General features: G+C 37.5%; 1 protein-coding gene across 15 annotated transcripts in view; it reads left to right on the top strand.

Moving 5' to 3' along the window:
• The window catches only part of LOC103040758 (neurexin-2), an 848474-nt gene that overhangs the window by 465981 nt on the left and 367930 nt on the right, over positions 1 to 14563 (top strand). For all 15 annotated transcript variants that reach the window (XM_022681896.2, XM_022681890.2, XM_022681895.2 and 12 more), the window contains 2 exons: positions 1142 to 1523; positions 5029 to 5219. In XM_022681896.2, the coding sequence (XP_022537617.1) occupies positions 1142 to 1523; positions 5029 to 5219 (573 nt within the window). The remainder of the gene's footprint in view (positions 1 to 1141; positions 1524 to 5028; positions 5220 to 14563) is intronic.

Raw genomic sequence — 14563 nt, 5'->3', positions numbered from 1 at the left:
ATTGGAGTCGAGAGTGTCCTGTAGGAGATTTCAAATCCCTTAAATTTTCAGAATGTAAATAAGTTAATTTACTGCAGCAAAGGGTTTTGTATCACCTACACCTGTAGCCCTTACACTGGACAATGCATTTTAATGGGTTAAGTGGCAGGCGCCAAAAATAAATAAATAAATAAATAAATAGATAAATAAAAGGTTTTTAAAGCTTAGCATAGGGGAGCCCAGAAAAATAAAATAAATTACAAGGTTTGGAACTGTTTACATTAGGGGTGTGACGAGACATTAATATCACGAGACGAGACACGATACTTGGTTATGTTAAACTGGGTTTAAACATAAAATTTTAAAGAAAACTTCAAAAATGAAAAATGGCTTGAAAACTAGAACTTTATTTGACAAAATCATATAACGCGAACTTAACAGACTGGTTTCTCTCACACATTGATTTTATAAGAAATCGAAATAAGAATACAAAAATAAAAATAAAACTTTTCTAGGTCTTGTATATTGCAAACAATAAGTGCACGAGATCTCGTCACACCTCTAGTTTGCATATAATTGCAAGTTTCAAAGTAAAAGTTTCAAGTTTTGATTTTAATTTTTTTATAAAATAAGAAAAGGAAGGTACTTTAGAAAATGCATGGGTAGCACAGATTAGCACAGATTAGAAAATCTACTTTGCTTTATATCAGATCCTTTTTGGACATTTTATTTATTTACCCATTACAGGTTGGTGTTTTAACAGGAAAATGTCCTGTAAAACTCATCACCATCCATTGCCTTGGATGCTCTCTTCCTTAAAAAAAACCCTGTCAGTTGAGCTTCAGAAGACTCAGTTGATGGTTAATATTTTTCATGATTGAATTTCCAATACTGACAATCAATCCAGCATCCATGCTCTGCAACTCAGAACCACTATCCAGAACAAATTTAGTACATGACTCACAGTGCCTCTCAGAAATAGCTCTCACACTTTCACAGAGCTGTGATAAACCACTTCATCCCTCCCTTACCCTCTTGGCTTATGATTCATTCAGAGAAGTATGAATCAGAGTGATATTAAGAAAGCATAATTATAAATTTCCTCTTATGAATTAAACTCCTTCATTTGGACAAACTCTCCTTCCCGTTTTCCTTCCACCAGGTCAGATGACTGGTGCCCACACCCGTCTGGAGTTCCATAACATCGAGACGGGCATCATGACGGAAAGACGCTTCATCTCCGTCGTCCCCTCCAACTTCGTCGGGCACCTGCAAGGGCTGACGGTCAACGGCGTGCCCTACCTGGACCAGTGCAAAAATGGCGACATCTCCTACTGCGAACTCAACGCCCGCTTCGGAATGCGGCACATCATCGCTGACCCAGTGACTTTTCGAAGTAAAGGAAGCTATCTAGCGTTAGCGACGCTGCAAGCGTACGCCTCCATGCACTTGTTCTTTCAGTTCAAGACCACCAGCTCTGATGGCCTGATCCTGTACAACAGTGGAGACGGAAGTGACTTCATTGTGGTGGAGCTGGTGAAAGGGTGAGTATCATGCTATTATAACAACAGATAGAAAGATTGATTGGCTATGTATCAGATATATAGGAACCTGCAGTTCCTCTTCAACCGCTAGATAGCTCTCTGGAGCTGAAGCACAGCTGCAGACACTACATATAATCAGCAGCCAGTCAGTAAAATCCATGAAGAAAAGAGAAAAAAATATTGTTAATCCTGCTAACCAGATAATCCCAATCTTCACAGCCCATCTTTCAGCCCATACTGTGAATAGCAAAGCTAACAAACACCACTAACCACATTAAACCACAAGAACAGTTCAAAACAATGCAAAATAATGTTTTAGTGCTGGATAAGCAGCTCTGTTCAGTTGTGTTTTTACTTTAAAACTTCACAGTGTTGTTTGTATCTACAGAGAGAATCACAGAATCTCTCAGTTGGAGTTTCACAGTGTTTTTAATGTGGTTGATGGTAAAAAGTAAAGTAAAATTTCATGTTGAGAAGCGATGCACAGCACACTGCAGCCCCCAGCCCTCTCCATATTCATATATTTATATTCATATTCACAAAGAAATCAATATTTGGTGGAAAAACTCTCAATCAGTTTTCATGCATGGCATGTTCTCCTCCACCAGTCCTACACACTGCTTTTGGATAACTTGGATAATTAAATTCAAGCAGTTCAGCTTGGTTTGATGGCTTGTGATCATCTATCTTTCTCTTGATTATATTTCAGAGGTTTTTAATTTGGTAAAATCTAAGAAACTCATCATTTTTAAGGTGCCTCTTTTTTTTTTTTTTTTTTTTCCAGAGCTGCATATAACTTGATACATGGATGTAGGCTGTTTATTAATAACCTGCTGTCTGCTGCTAATCTTGTATATATCTCTCAGGTGTATAGCGGTGAGTCACAGCTCTTAGCTTTGTGTTTGGTTCAGGTAATGAGATGCTCCTCTCTTTTATCATAAAACAACAACTGTTTATTAAACTCATGCGCAGCTTGTAAGGTTTTTTTTCATTTTGTAAACTTCTTTACCATGAATGCACACATAAAAGGGGTTCTATTTAAACAGCTGTTTAGATATTCTTACTTATTGCTTTACAAATAAATGTTAAAGCAGTTTGTCCAACACTTGAAAAAAAAAGGCGTGGAGAAAAGAGCAAAGCTTACTATTCATGAGGAGAATGAAGCGTACGAGCCGCTGTTGCTGCACAAAAGAGAGAAATGTGTTTTCTTGCCCTCCTGAAGGGTTCAGACTGAGGTAGGTGATGCCGGTGTGATAGCTGATAAACATTGCTGCTTTAAGATGCCTTTCATCCGGCAGAGAGAAAGATATGCAAGGTGGAATGTCATCGTGTTGTAAAGCCTCAGGCAAATGAATACTGCAGTCATTGTGCTAAGAAACAGAGAGAGAGAGAGAGAGAGAGAGAGGGAGCAATGGTTAACAGTTACATTTCAATATAAATACAATAGGACACCCTAAGATACCTTAGTCTTATTTATTTGTTTATTTATAAATGTTTTATACTGTTTCAGAAATTATTTATTATTCAGTGTCCTAAAAGTGTTTATTTATGGGGCTCAATTTCAATTTTTAATACATTATCTTGTATTAGTATTGCTCTATATGTTATGCAGTATATTCATTTTGTCACTTTCTTTATTAGTGATGATCTGTTAACCCTCTTAACAAATTTCTGTTAATTTTGATTCAATTCTATAATCGTTTTACTTGGGTATCTAATGTTTTAATTGCACAGTGAACACTCAATCTACTGTGATTATTACAAACAAACAAAAAAACATGAAGAACTAACTTTAGACTATCGCATCAATGTTTTTTTTTATTTTTATTTTATTATCCTTTAATGTCTCCATAATACAAAAACAGCGCACATGTAATGTAAGTATACACTTAGCTGTGATTATAACATGCTGTCACGCAACTGCAGTACCAGAAAAGACCTCAAATAGACTTTGAATGACTTATTTAAACAAAATCAATGTTTGGATTGATTCTCTTCTACTATAAAAGTGACTGCCACCATATTTAAGGCGGAACGGAAATCTTGGGGAAAAATGCTAACTTCGTTCTCTAAACACAAGTAAGATAAAAATGAAGTAAAAATGAAATCTTGTATCTTGTTTAACTACTCTAGCGGCCTTTAGAAACATTGAATGAGAGATATAAAAAACCTTGTCACTAGTGCATTTAAAATGTAAATTAAGGTGGAACGGCGAAAAGGTGGAAATAAAAACTCAGCAAAAAGGCTAATGCTAGTGAGCAAGAAAACTTTATAATGTTAGCTTCTCTAAAACTATGTCATGGCCTATGGCTGTAGCTGGTCTTTACGGCTCTGCAGGTTGATGATGTTGACACACAAATATTTTAAAGATCAACCTCAGGTTTTTATGAATCAATATTGAATCATTTAAATAAAAATGTATTCGATTTTTTTCAGTTGCCATTATTACAGCATCACTGTGTATCAAGTCCAGCATCAAAATGGGAGTGACGAGGGAAGAGAGTATCATCTACCCACCCATAGAGAACATAAACAGTTGTGCTCATGAAGAGTTTGAGCATTTTTTTTTAAGTTTCTTAAAATAAAGACTGAATTTTAAATTATTTCACTATAATACCACTATTATACCTTAGTCATTACTTAAGGGTTTACTGGTCAGTTTCAGACAAAGCATGGCAAAGCTATTAACAGAAACATATACATTAAGTTCTGTGCTGGTGATTTGTTAGCCAGGAACTTCTCAAATACAGAGTTTTAGAAGTGATCTAGTGATACAGAATTTTCAGAAATTGAGAACAGTGAATAATGTACGTCACAGAGCAGGACTAATTTTGCCTGAAAGCTTTCTGTTTCAAAAGGCAAATCCCAGTACAGGATTATCTTTCTGACATATCTGGACCCCTCCCAGTGAGACTGGTTCTCAGAACTGACAGGTTCGGTCCACTCTTCAAGAGATGGGAAAGCTAGTTTCTTCAGAAATGTTAAGCTGACTTAACAGTCCTTAATAGAAATCATGGTTAATCATGGTTTAACCTATCAGCAATTAGGCATGCAGTCAGAGAATTGACTTGTCTAAATCATGTTTTACTCAAAAAGTCCAGAAAGTCTAAAGAAAATCTTCTGTTTCGAATGAGAACAGTTCAATTCTTTCCATTTCTGAAATGCGTAACTACATTTTTTAAGCCACTCATCCCTATTTAATGTTAGAATCAGAAAGTCTAATCTTTATACCTTATTCTTCAGACGTGTTACCTATTTTGCTACCTTTCTTTTTCTGTGTACAGTTTTATAGATGTAAGGTTGGTCCACTCACCAAGAGAAAGAAACCTATTAAAATGATGTGTGTGAATTCCACCACTGTGGGACTATTCAAAATGTTCTTATCTTGTCTTGTCTATTCATTTAAAACAAGTCCTCACAACCCATCACTATCACCCCAGTACATTTCTAACTTATCAATAACTATTCTTTTTATTTTATTATTATTTTTTTTTTTTTTCTCCAGATATGTCCACTATGTGTTTGACCTGGGGAATGGACCCTCTTTGATGAAGGGCAACTCGGACAAGCCGCTGAACGACAACCAGTGGCACAACGTGGTGGTTTCCCGCGACACCAACAACATGCACACACTCAAGATCGACTCCCACACCGTCACCCAGCACTCCAATGGCGCCCGCAACCTGGACCTCAAAGGTAAGTAAGATCCTTACAAGTTCAATTAATATAGAGACTGTATGTTAGCTGTACTGTTACTGACATAGACAAGTAGCAAGTAATTGTGTAATATACTGATCACAATCGTTAAATTATTCTTGGCTCATTGAAGATACATACTGCTGGCCTCTATACTTTTGTAAATGTAGATTTTACATATGTACATACACAGTGTATGTATGAATAATGAATATATTAGCAGTGCTAAAGTTTCAGATACTACAGTACATTACTTAACCCATTTATCTCAGCAATGAGCGAGTTTCTGCTTTAAAAAACTCTGTATCACATTAGTTATTAGTTTAGATTGTGGTCTAGTTTAAAGATATTATTGTTGTCTCTAGGCAAGATTTCATCAGCAGCTTACCTGATTCCACATCATTTACATTCTGCAAAAATTGAGATCTTAGCAAGTTAAATGATCTAATTTATGTCAGTAAATATAATGTTTTTATTTTCTTCTGATAGGATTTTTTTTTGTCTTGATCTTATATTAGGATCTTAGGATTTTTTTTAGTTTGATCTTAATCATTCTTATTCAAAATTTTGACCTTATTTTAAGCATTTTGCACTCATATTAAGCACAAAAAGTCATCAGTCAAGCTATTTTAATTCTTGTGTTCAAATTGAATCCAAAAAAATCAGTGATTTTTGCTTGATTGAAGCCTTGTTTTTTACTGATTTAAAAAAATCGTACTAAGAAAAAAAATAACTTATCCTATCTCAATTTACATATATTTTGTGTTTTTGCCAGTAGATTTTTTGCAATGCAACACTGATTTGATGAAATTAGTAGATTATCAGTATGTGAAAATATCAAACTGGTGACCCGTTTCTAGTTAAATAGAGGCTGTAGATGGAAAATGATCATATCCAGGTTGTTATACAGTTGAATTATGTTGTATAAGTGGGTGAGTGTAGCAGGTGATATAGTGTAATTTGCTTTTATTGGTTTAGTGTGGTGTAAGAAATGTGTGCTTGGTTTCCCATTGCAATAAATTGTGTCATTAGCAGTTAGTTACTCCTGAAAGCCACAGACTGTGGTGCTCTTTCCCATTTAGCAGTGGCCAAAAACCGCCTACGTTAACAGGATTCGCAAAAGCAAAATGATGCTAATAATAAATCTCACCCTCGGGAGATAAGTTGTTATGCATGGGCAAACATGAAGATATGAAGATAGCTCACTTAATATCTTTTACACGGGTAAAGAAAGAAATTTGTTTAATACCTTTTAAAGGTGTCACACTGTGGTCATCACACCTTTTTCACTCCAACTCTGTAGACTCTATCAGTGTATCAAACAATTGTTAACAAAACTGTATTTCCAATTAGATAGATTAGATGAAAATGTGTAACCCTAAACATGCCAATCAGAAAGTACCTGAATAAAAATCATAATAACTGTGGCCAGCGTTGTGTTTGATCAACATCAGAAGCTTAATTTCTCCAAATTCTCCAGTTTAGAATCTCAATTTTGATATACAGTACACTAGTACACAACTGAAGCACTTCATGAGCGAATCACACACACACAGAGACACAAAGTGTTCAATCAACTCTAGAATAACTCAGTAGAGTCACTGTAGAGTCAGTTAACTCTACAGTAGCTCACATTGTCTGAAGGACACTCTAAAGTGTATTTCTCCATAGTATCATCCTCTCCACATCACTTACTTTGCAGACGAGCACAGAAAACCTTTTTAATCTGAGAATCTAAGGAGGTTCCACTGGAGCAATGGTAAAAAAAAAGATGTAAGTGGGAAACTATCAGTGGTTTTTGTTTGTATGTTTGACCTTGGAGAGATACTGGTTACCTGGTTGCCGCTTCAGTGCTTGATCTTCTCATTTATGTTATGTGATAAAAGTGGGAAGGAGAAACGTTCATTAGTACTAATGAGTGCTAAATAACAATGTAGCTGACATCAGAGGATAGCATTTAGCTGTTGTTGTTATCCATAGTGAGTTAAATGGTTGCCTTTCTAGAGGTGGGCCAATGGTATATGGGTTCCAGGTGGGCATTGGCTTTGAGTGAGTTTTTACTGGAACTCTGTTGGGCTTCCCAAATGGGTTTTATCAGTATATCCCACCTTATCGTCACAAGGCTCCATCAAGTGTACAGCTCAAATGAGGCTCATGTTTAACCCCATCACCAATCGGGTCCATCATAGACATCCATACATGTGGCCAACATGGAAACCATGGATAAAACGCATAAAATGCATACAGGTCTCACATGAGCACGTCATCTGGATTGTTAGAAGCACAGTCACCCAGAGTAGGAATTGAACCCTAGTCTTCCACATGGTCACTGGTAGCTCACTGGTAGTTGAACCAACATCCATGTTTTTAGTTACTCACTGCTCTAGTGAGGAGTCTGGTGTATTCTCTCTTTTTTTTCTCCATGTGGGTTTTCTAGGGGCTCTCCAGGTTTCATCCCACCTCTCACTACGAAACACAATGTATTAAAAAAATTGGCTATGCTATATTTCCCCCTAGGTATAAGTATTTATGAATAATTTTTTTATATGGTCGCCAACAATCGACTGGCACCTTGTCAATGGGGTTTTCCAGCCTTGATCTCAATAATTCTGCTTTAAACCAGCCGTGATCCTGACCAGACGGTAGAAATGAACGCTAAACTGAAATTCAGTTGTCGTCACACACCCCAACACCTTGCTCATCCATGTTGTGACTCTGGAAAAGGGGTCAGTTTATCTAAATGTCACATAATGCGGAGCAGTAAGTGTGGAATTTACCTTCAGAATCAGGACCTAGCCTGGAAAAGAATGAAGGTGGGATGTGTGTGTGAGAGAGAGAGAGAAAAGGAACAAAGAAATGGGTAGAAAGAGAAAGAGAGAGAGAGAGAAAAGAAAGGAAAGTAGAAAGTAGACGTGAGCACGCAGTTATGTCCTGCCGATTATTATTCTGTTTGTTCAGCTTTGTATGCCTGCTCAGGAGGTGGCGGTGTGTGTGTGTGTGCATGTGTGATTATGTGTGTACATGTGTATGTGTGTGTGTGTGTGTGTGTGTGTGTGGATGTCTATGTGTGCTCATGCATTGAGGACAGGGAAAAAATGCTTATTGTGCCAAGAGAAAATCCGCCAGCCAAACCCACAGTGTGGACAGCGAGAGGAAACGAGAGCCCAGAGACAGTCTGGCAGCTGCAGGCGGGTGCAGTTGTCCCCGTGCTGCTGCCCATCCTCTTCACCTTGAAAAATGAGTCTGTCCCTCGTACGGCCTGTGCCTGAATTGCCTGCACTCTGCCTAGAGGGCCAGATGATCTACACTGGTGCCAGCTCAAATGTGGGGGTTTTAAATACCTAGTGGAGGTCAGGTGATGCTGTGTGTGGTGAAAACCCTATTTCAGGTTAGTTTCGCTAAAATCTCTTTATTAAACAGTTCCAGCTTTCAGATCTGATTGATGAGTTGTATTTAAGAATGTTAAAATACTCAAGATGAATGAATAATAAATAACATTTGCCATCTTTACATATGAACTACAGAGCATGCCTGTACATTTTCCAGAGCTTTCGTTTGTTTTATAGACAGAGATTTTTTTTTTTTTTTTTTTTCCAGTAAAGGAAATGTTCTGGGTGGTTATGCAGACTCATACAGGTCCCACAAGTAGTGTTGTAGTACTCAAGTCCGGTCTTAGTCTTAGACAAACTAGCAAGATAACTAATGTTAGCAGGGAGAGCACTGACCTTAGCAACAAGCTAGCTAAAACATTAATGTTTCTGGGGAGAGAACTAAAGCTAGCAATGAGCTAGCTAACCTTGAGCTACCAACAAGTTAGCGAACCTCAGTGATGAGCTAGCTAACCTTAGTGACAACCTTAGCGAGCAAGCTAAAATACTAATGTTACCTGGGAGAGAACTAAAGCCAGTGACGAGCTAGCTAGCCTTAGCAACAAGCTGTTTTATGGGGAAAATTTTATATATATTTTTTTACTTTTTATAATAAAAATAAATAGAATTTTATTCAGTTGACTTTATGTGGTGACTTCTGATTACGTTTTAGAAGAGACACATAGTAAGCATAATGCTGATGAATAGAAAATATACTTCAGGATACTCATCAGGACATTATCCAGAATTGTTACTAGCAATGTCTGATACTGATGTCTTTAAAGCAGAAAAAATGGTCCAGCATACAAGTCTCCAAAACATGTTCTTCAAAACATCAGGCATGTTTTGTAGAGTTTTCCCTGTATGGAGTTTTCAATACCTACCAAAAATCATCCAAAAAATAGAAAACCATTGAACTTTTGGCAGAGACCTGACCTGAGGGCTCATTGATGCACATGTGGAGTGATGGCTGTCTGGGCTCTCTGAGCAGGACATGAAAGACTGAAAAGCTCGGCTGCTTGCATATTGCTACTAGGAGACACATGGTAGGCACAAAGGGAAAATACACACAATAAATGACCAGTCAAAAGGTGTTTTTAATGATATGACTGATTAGCATTTATAGCATTTATCACTGCATTTGCATAGAAATGATTTTTACTCCTGAACTGTAGAGGGAGCACAGTAGCAAAAACAACGAATTCTTACATAATGACAAGTAACTAACTAACTTTTTAACACAGACACAGGAATTGGGACACCCACAGTTTGGGGTATATGCTGCAGTAATTCTATAAAGTCCTATCTGGACGGGATTAGTTCCTCAGGGGGTCTTGGGGTAATTTTCTCTTCTATGGGAAGGGTCCTCTGTGATTTTAGTCCCGTCCAGATCGACCATCTCAGACGTTAATTGAGAAAATTACAGGCTGAATTACCTACCATTTTTCATCATTTTAGTCCCGTACGGACTCACATCTCGTCCAGATAGAGCTTAAGTCTCTACTGTCCACACATGGCTTTCTTCTAGATAAATTTGGATCATTGCTATGAGGATTTGGTAGTAGAATTCAGCATAGACAAGATCATTAGTGAGGTCATGATATTGGATAATCACAACCTACCACTACACGGCACCATTCCACTGTGGTCTTAATGGTAGGAGGCCTTTATACCCATCCCACCCAGGTTCATGTTTATCTGCTCCATAGACTCCTATTCTATTTGCACTACTTCTCTAAAGCTACTAGACAAGGTGCAGCAGCAGCTCTGTTCATTAGAAGAAGGATCCATAAATGTTTGGACATGTCTTGTATAACTTTTAATTATTATCATACTTTTCTGTCCTTGACACTAAAAAACACACTTTAAAAGCTGCTAAGGTTACTTATCAATGCCAGCTATAATAATACTGTTTCCCCCCCTACCATGGCTCAGGATAATTAGCTTACCTTAAAGCAGTGTGTTTGATTGCCAGTCCTGGGAGGATGCTGCTGCTCAGTGTCATGTTTTCCCTGGTCTAACACACCTGATTCAGCTCCGGGGGTAATTAGCAGCATTGGGCTGGCGACACAGCTGTGTTTCTTCTAGCTAGTGGTGAGAGATATTCACTGCCTGGGTTTAAAAAGTAACAATCCTCCCTCGCCTTAAACACCTCAAAGTCACGTCCTCTATCTCTCTGTCTCTCTCTCTTTCCCTGCAATCCCTCGCAAGTGATAAAGAGAGAAAAACTGCCAGAGATGATCTTTTCATTAGTGTGCATGTAGTGACAGTGCTGTAGTCTAGTTCTGGGCTACATGCAATTATTTGGAGCTCGGTTGCTTATTATATGGCCAAAAAATGGTATATTTTCACTGCGGGTAATATGGTATAATTCTGATATTGATAAGAGTGTAAAATCCCAGAGGTGGAAAAAGTACTGAAAAATTGTAATTAAGTAAAAGTACCTTTACTTTGCTAAAATTCTACTCAAATAAAAGTAAAAGTACCCATCTAAAAATCTACTCGAGTAAAAGTACAAAAGTACTCAGTTTAAAATGTACTTTGAGTAAAAGTTACATAGTTACTTTTAATTATTTGATGTAAAAAAGCACAAATCATAAATTAAATCGTTTTTAATGAACTGTTATTCCAGATATTAATTGGACCTTTCAGGCTGTATTTGTTCAGACCACTCTATAAAACATTTTCAAGAACAAGTGGCATAGGTTTCTATGATCCATTTTTTTTATTCACTGTTAAAAGGTTATCCGTAAAACCGTATTTTTATAGGTTTAAAGTTCAGTTTTACAGTATTTTTGTTTAATGATAATAATACTTACCACCACATACTTTCACAGGTTTTTATTTTTATTTTTACTCAGTAACAGGGAGTTTCCCAATGTAGCGAAGTTAATTACTTGTGTCAAAATGTACTTGAGTAACAGTAAAATTACGTATTTTAAAAACTACTTTCAAAATTACAAATACTCATAAAATCTACTCAATTACAGTAATGTGAGTAAATGTAATTCATTACTTTCCACCTCTGTAAAATCCACAGAAAACTGTCAAAATGACCACAATAGATGGCCAATGAAGTAAATGTACCCCATACTACTGAAACATCCCGATAAATTGGCTTACAGTCCTAGTTCACATGTAGATGTAAGATTTGTGGCAGACCCCATAAACCAGTGTTGGACTGTGTCTTTAATTTGTAGTGTTCTGATTGGATAAAAAATTTGAATATATATATATATATATATATATTTTTTTTTTTTACTTATCTTTTGTGATGCAAATTGTGTAAGATGCTGTTTTATACTATGACACTTCCTTAACATTTAGCAGTATATCAAGTTAGTTCTAGTCAGAAGCCAGGGTATCGTAGTACGTATCATATTGCAAGGTTCTTGCCAACACACAGCCCTATTGTGAAGATTAAAAAAAAAAAAAAAAAAAAAAAAACTCAGAAAAAGTACAGAATTGCACCTTTTTCACTCGGTAAGACATATGGCAGGTTAAATCCTCTCAGTATAATGACAGTGGTTAAAAGGCACTTAGGTGTGAATGAATGTGCTCGTCTTAAAACCTGAACCTTGACTTTGCTAAATGGATGTTCCAGAGTTTGGCTAAGTAGAGGGGGATTTTTTTTCCCTTTTTCTCCCAGACATTTTAAATTAAGTCTGTTCTAAGCTCAGCTCACACATGCCTCGCAGAGTTTATGTCCTGGAGCGCCTGAGGTGATTTTTTTTTTTTTTTTTCCTCTCTTCTTCCTTCAGACCACCCCGCCCACATCTTCTATTAAAAACTGTAAAGACTTGCTCACTGGCCTGTATCTGCTCAGTAATCTGGCTTTAAGAGACGTGTGTCAGTCAGGAAGTAATGAACACACGCCGCCCACCCGTCCACTGGGTGCAGTGATGCGGAAAGTCAAAAGCCGTTATGCTTTTTAGACATTATTTATTGATGCGCTTGCGCGTTGACTTCATCTCGCAGGGTCTAGCGCAATTAAAGGGAATGCGTTAATCACGGGAGGGCATTCAAGATGTATGGCGCCCTGCCAGCAGTTTGAGATGATGGGGTGAGCTCACTTCCCTTTAAAGGCGATGACACAAACAGAATAATAAAGATGTTGCTGTGAGAAGAGCACAGGGAGCTGAGACGCGACAATTAGGCATTTGACCTGCGCTTAGCTTCAATGAGACGAGCTCTGAATGAAGACGCTTAAAGACTTTTCATTAGATTAGCAGTGATTCTGGAGCTGCCACTGTCTGAGAGATGAAATTGTGAAACTGTGAAATTGAAATTGGCTGGTAGTGAATGTTGTTGGGTATGGTCTAATGAAGACCCTCACTCTTACAGATAAAGGTGATTCCAATGGTTCTTTGAGCAATGCCATTAAAAATATACATTTGGTCCCAAAATGCTTGGAAGAATGTGTAGAGATATTGATTTAAAGGTTCTTTCTCAATTAAAAAAGTTCTATTTTATCTGTTAACACACTTGTGTCCCAAAGATTTCACCAATTATCTTTTACAGTATCTGAGATTCGTTTTTTCTAAGGTTGTGGGTTGAGTATAGCATGTAGGGGACCAAGTATTGGTATCATTTATTATTTAAATATAGGTATAACTTTGTATAATCTACATGTGCTTGCTTGTTCCAGTCACAGAGACAGGAGTCATTTCTATGACAACAGTGGCACCACTGAGACTCATTGAGAGTAGCAAAATGTTCTTGTCAAACTGTCAAAATTGTTAAAAATAGACAACAGTTGTAAAGAAAACAAATTTATACAGATTATTTTTCCTCTATGCACTTTTAGAATGAAGTCTGACCAACCAGAGATAGATGTTCACCAAGCAATTGTTAAAATCTTATCAGGGTCACAGAACCATTTGAAGTACCTTCATTTTGTAAGAGTGCACTCTGGTTTCAGTGTGTTTATAGGTTTTGACAATATTATTCTAGTGATAGCTTCATAGCTTGGCCTAAAAGCTGCAGTCCCAACAGTCCTCGAACCCACTTTGAAGTTGTTTATGAAGGAGCTGTGTTTTTGTCCTCTCTGGAAGGCCTTTTCCAAACTGGGTCTTTTGTTTCTCAGCATGATGCTAATTGCCTAATTATATCTCTTTTTTTCCACATGCATGTGCTTGTTTTTAGAGCCATAAACCATATAATGGTGTATTCTTGTCCCATGCCAGCCACCCACCAGCCAGACCCCAATCAGTGCAGCCATTCAGGGTGAATGTGTTTCTGGACTTGAGTGAGAAAAAAAAAAAAAAAAAAAAACTTCTCACTGTGGGAAAGCACTGAATTAAAAAGCAGAATCTCTGAAGTATCAGCTTATATTTACAGCATATGCGATCCTCCTCCTCGCCAAGCACATTTGTCAGTTTTATGGGCGTCTGTGCCAGTCACGGTTGTTGTGTCCTGAAGCAACTCCGGCATGACTGCGACCAATTTAGACAATTTCACTCAGCGGACTTCCCGGATTGATGACAGGGATGAGCCGCTAAGTGACAGCTGTCAATGATCAAGAAGAGAAAGAAGAAGAAGAGAAAGAAGAAGAAGAGGAAGAAGAAGAAGAGGAAGACTGGAGGAACACACATCTCACCAACAGCAAAAAAAAGGAAATAAAATACATGCACAGATCAGAAGAGAGGGATGAGGAACAGATGGAGACTTCAAACAACCCTGAGGGACAAGCGTTTCTCATTTGAATGAAGGGTGGAGAATGAAGCCGTGGAGTAGTGGAACAAGATTACGGAGATAGAACATGACATGACATGGTGCCAATTAGCAGGCCATACCAGAATCATGTCCAAGTGCACTTGAGTAGTCAAATGATGTTACCTTTTTACTTATAGTTATTGTGCAAATTAAGCCACAATTACAGATTAAGGCTGCGTCCCAATTGTACACTAACTGGTTTTGAGTATGAAGTATGTAGCATAGATGAAGCATCATAGATGGGTTTACAAAATGGATCAA

This window comes from Astyanax mexicanus, chromosome 25 (assembly GCF_023375975.1).
Source record: "Astyanax mexicanus isolate ESR-SI-001 chromosome 25, AstMex3_surface, whole genome shotgun sequence".
Taxonomy (NCBI): Eukaryota; Metazoa; Chordata; class Actinopteri; order Characiformes; family Acestrorhamphidae; genus Astyanax; species Astyanax mexicanus.
Note: the sequence above shows the minus strand (reverse complement) of the source record. Positions and strands in the feature narration are given on the sequence as shown.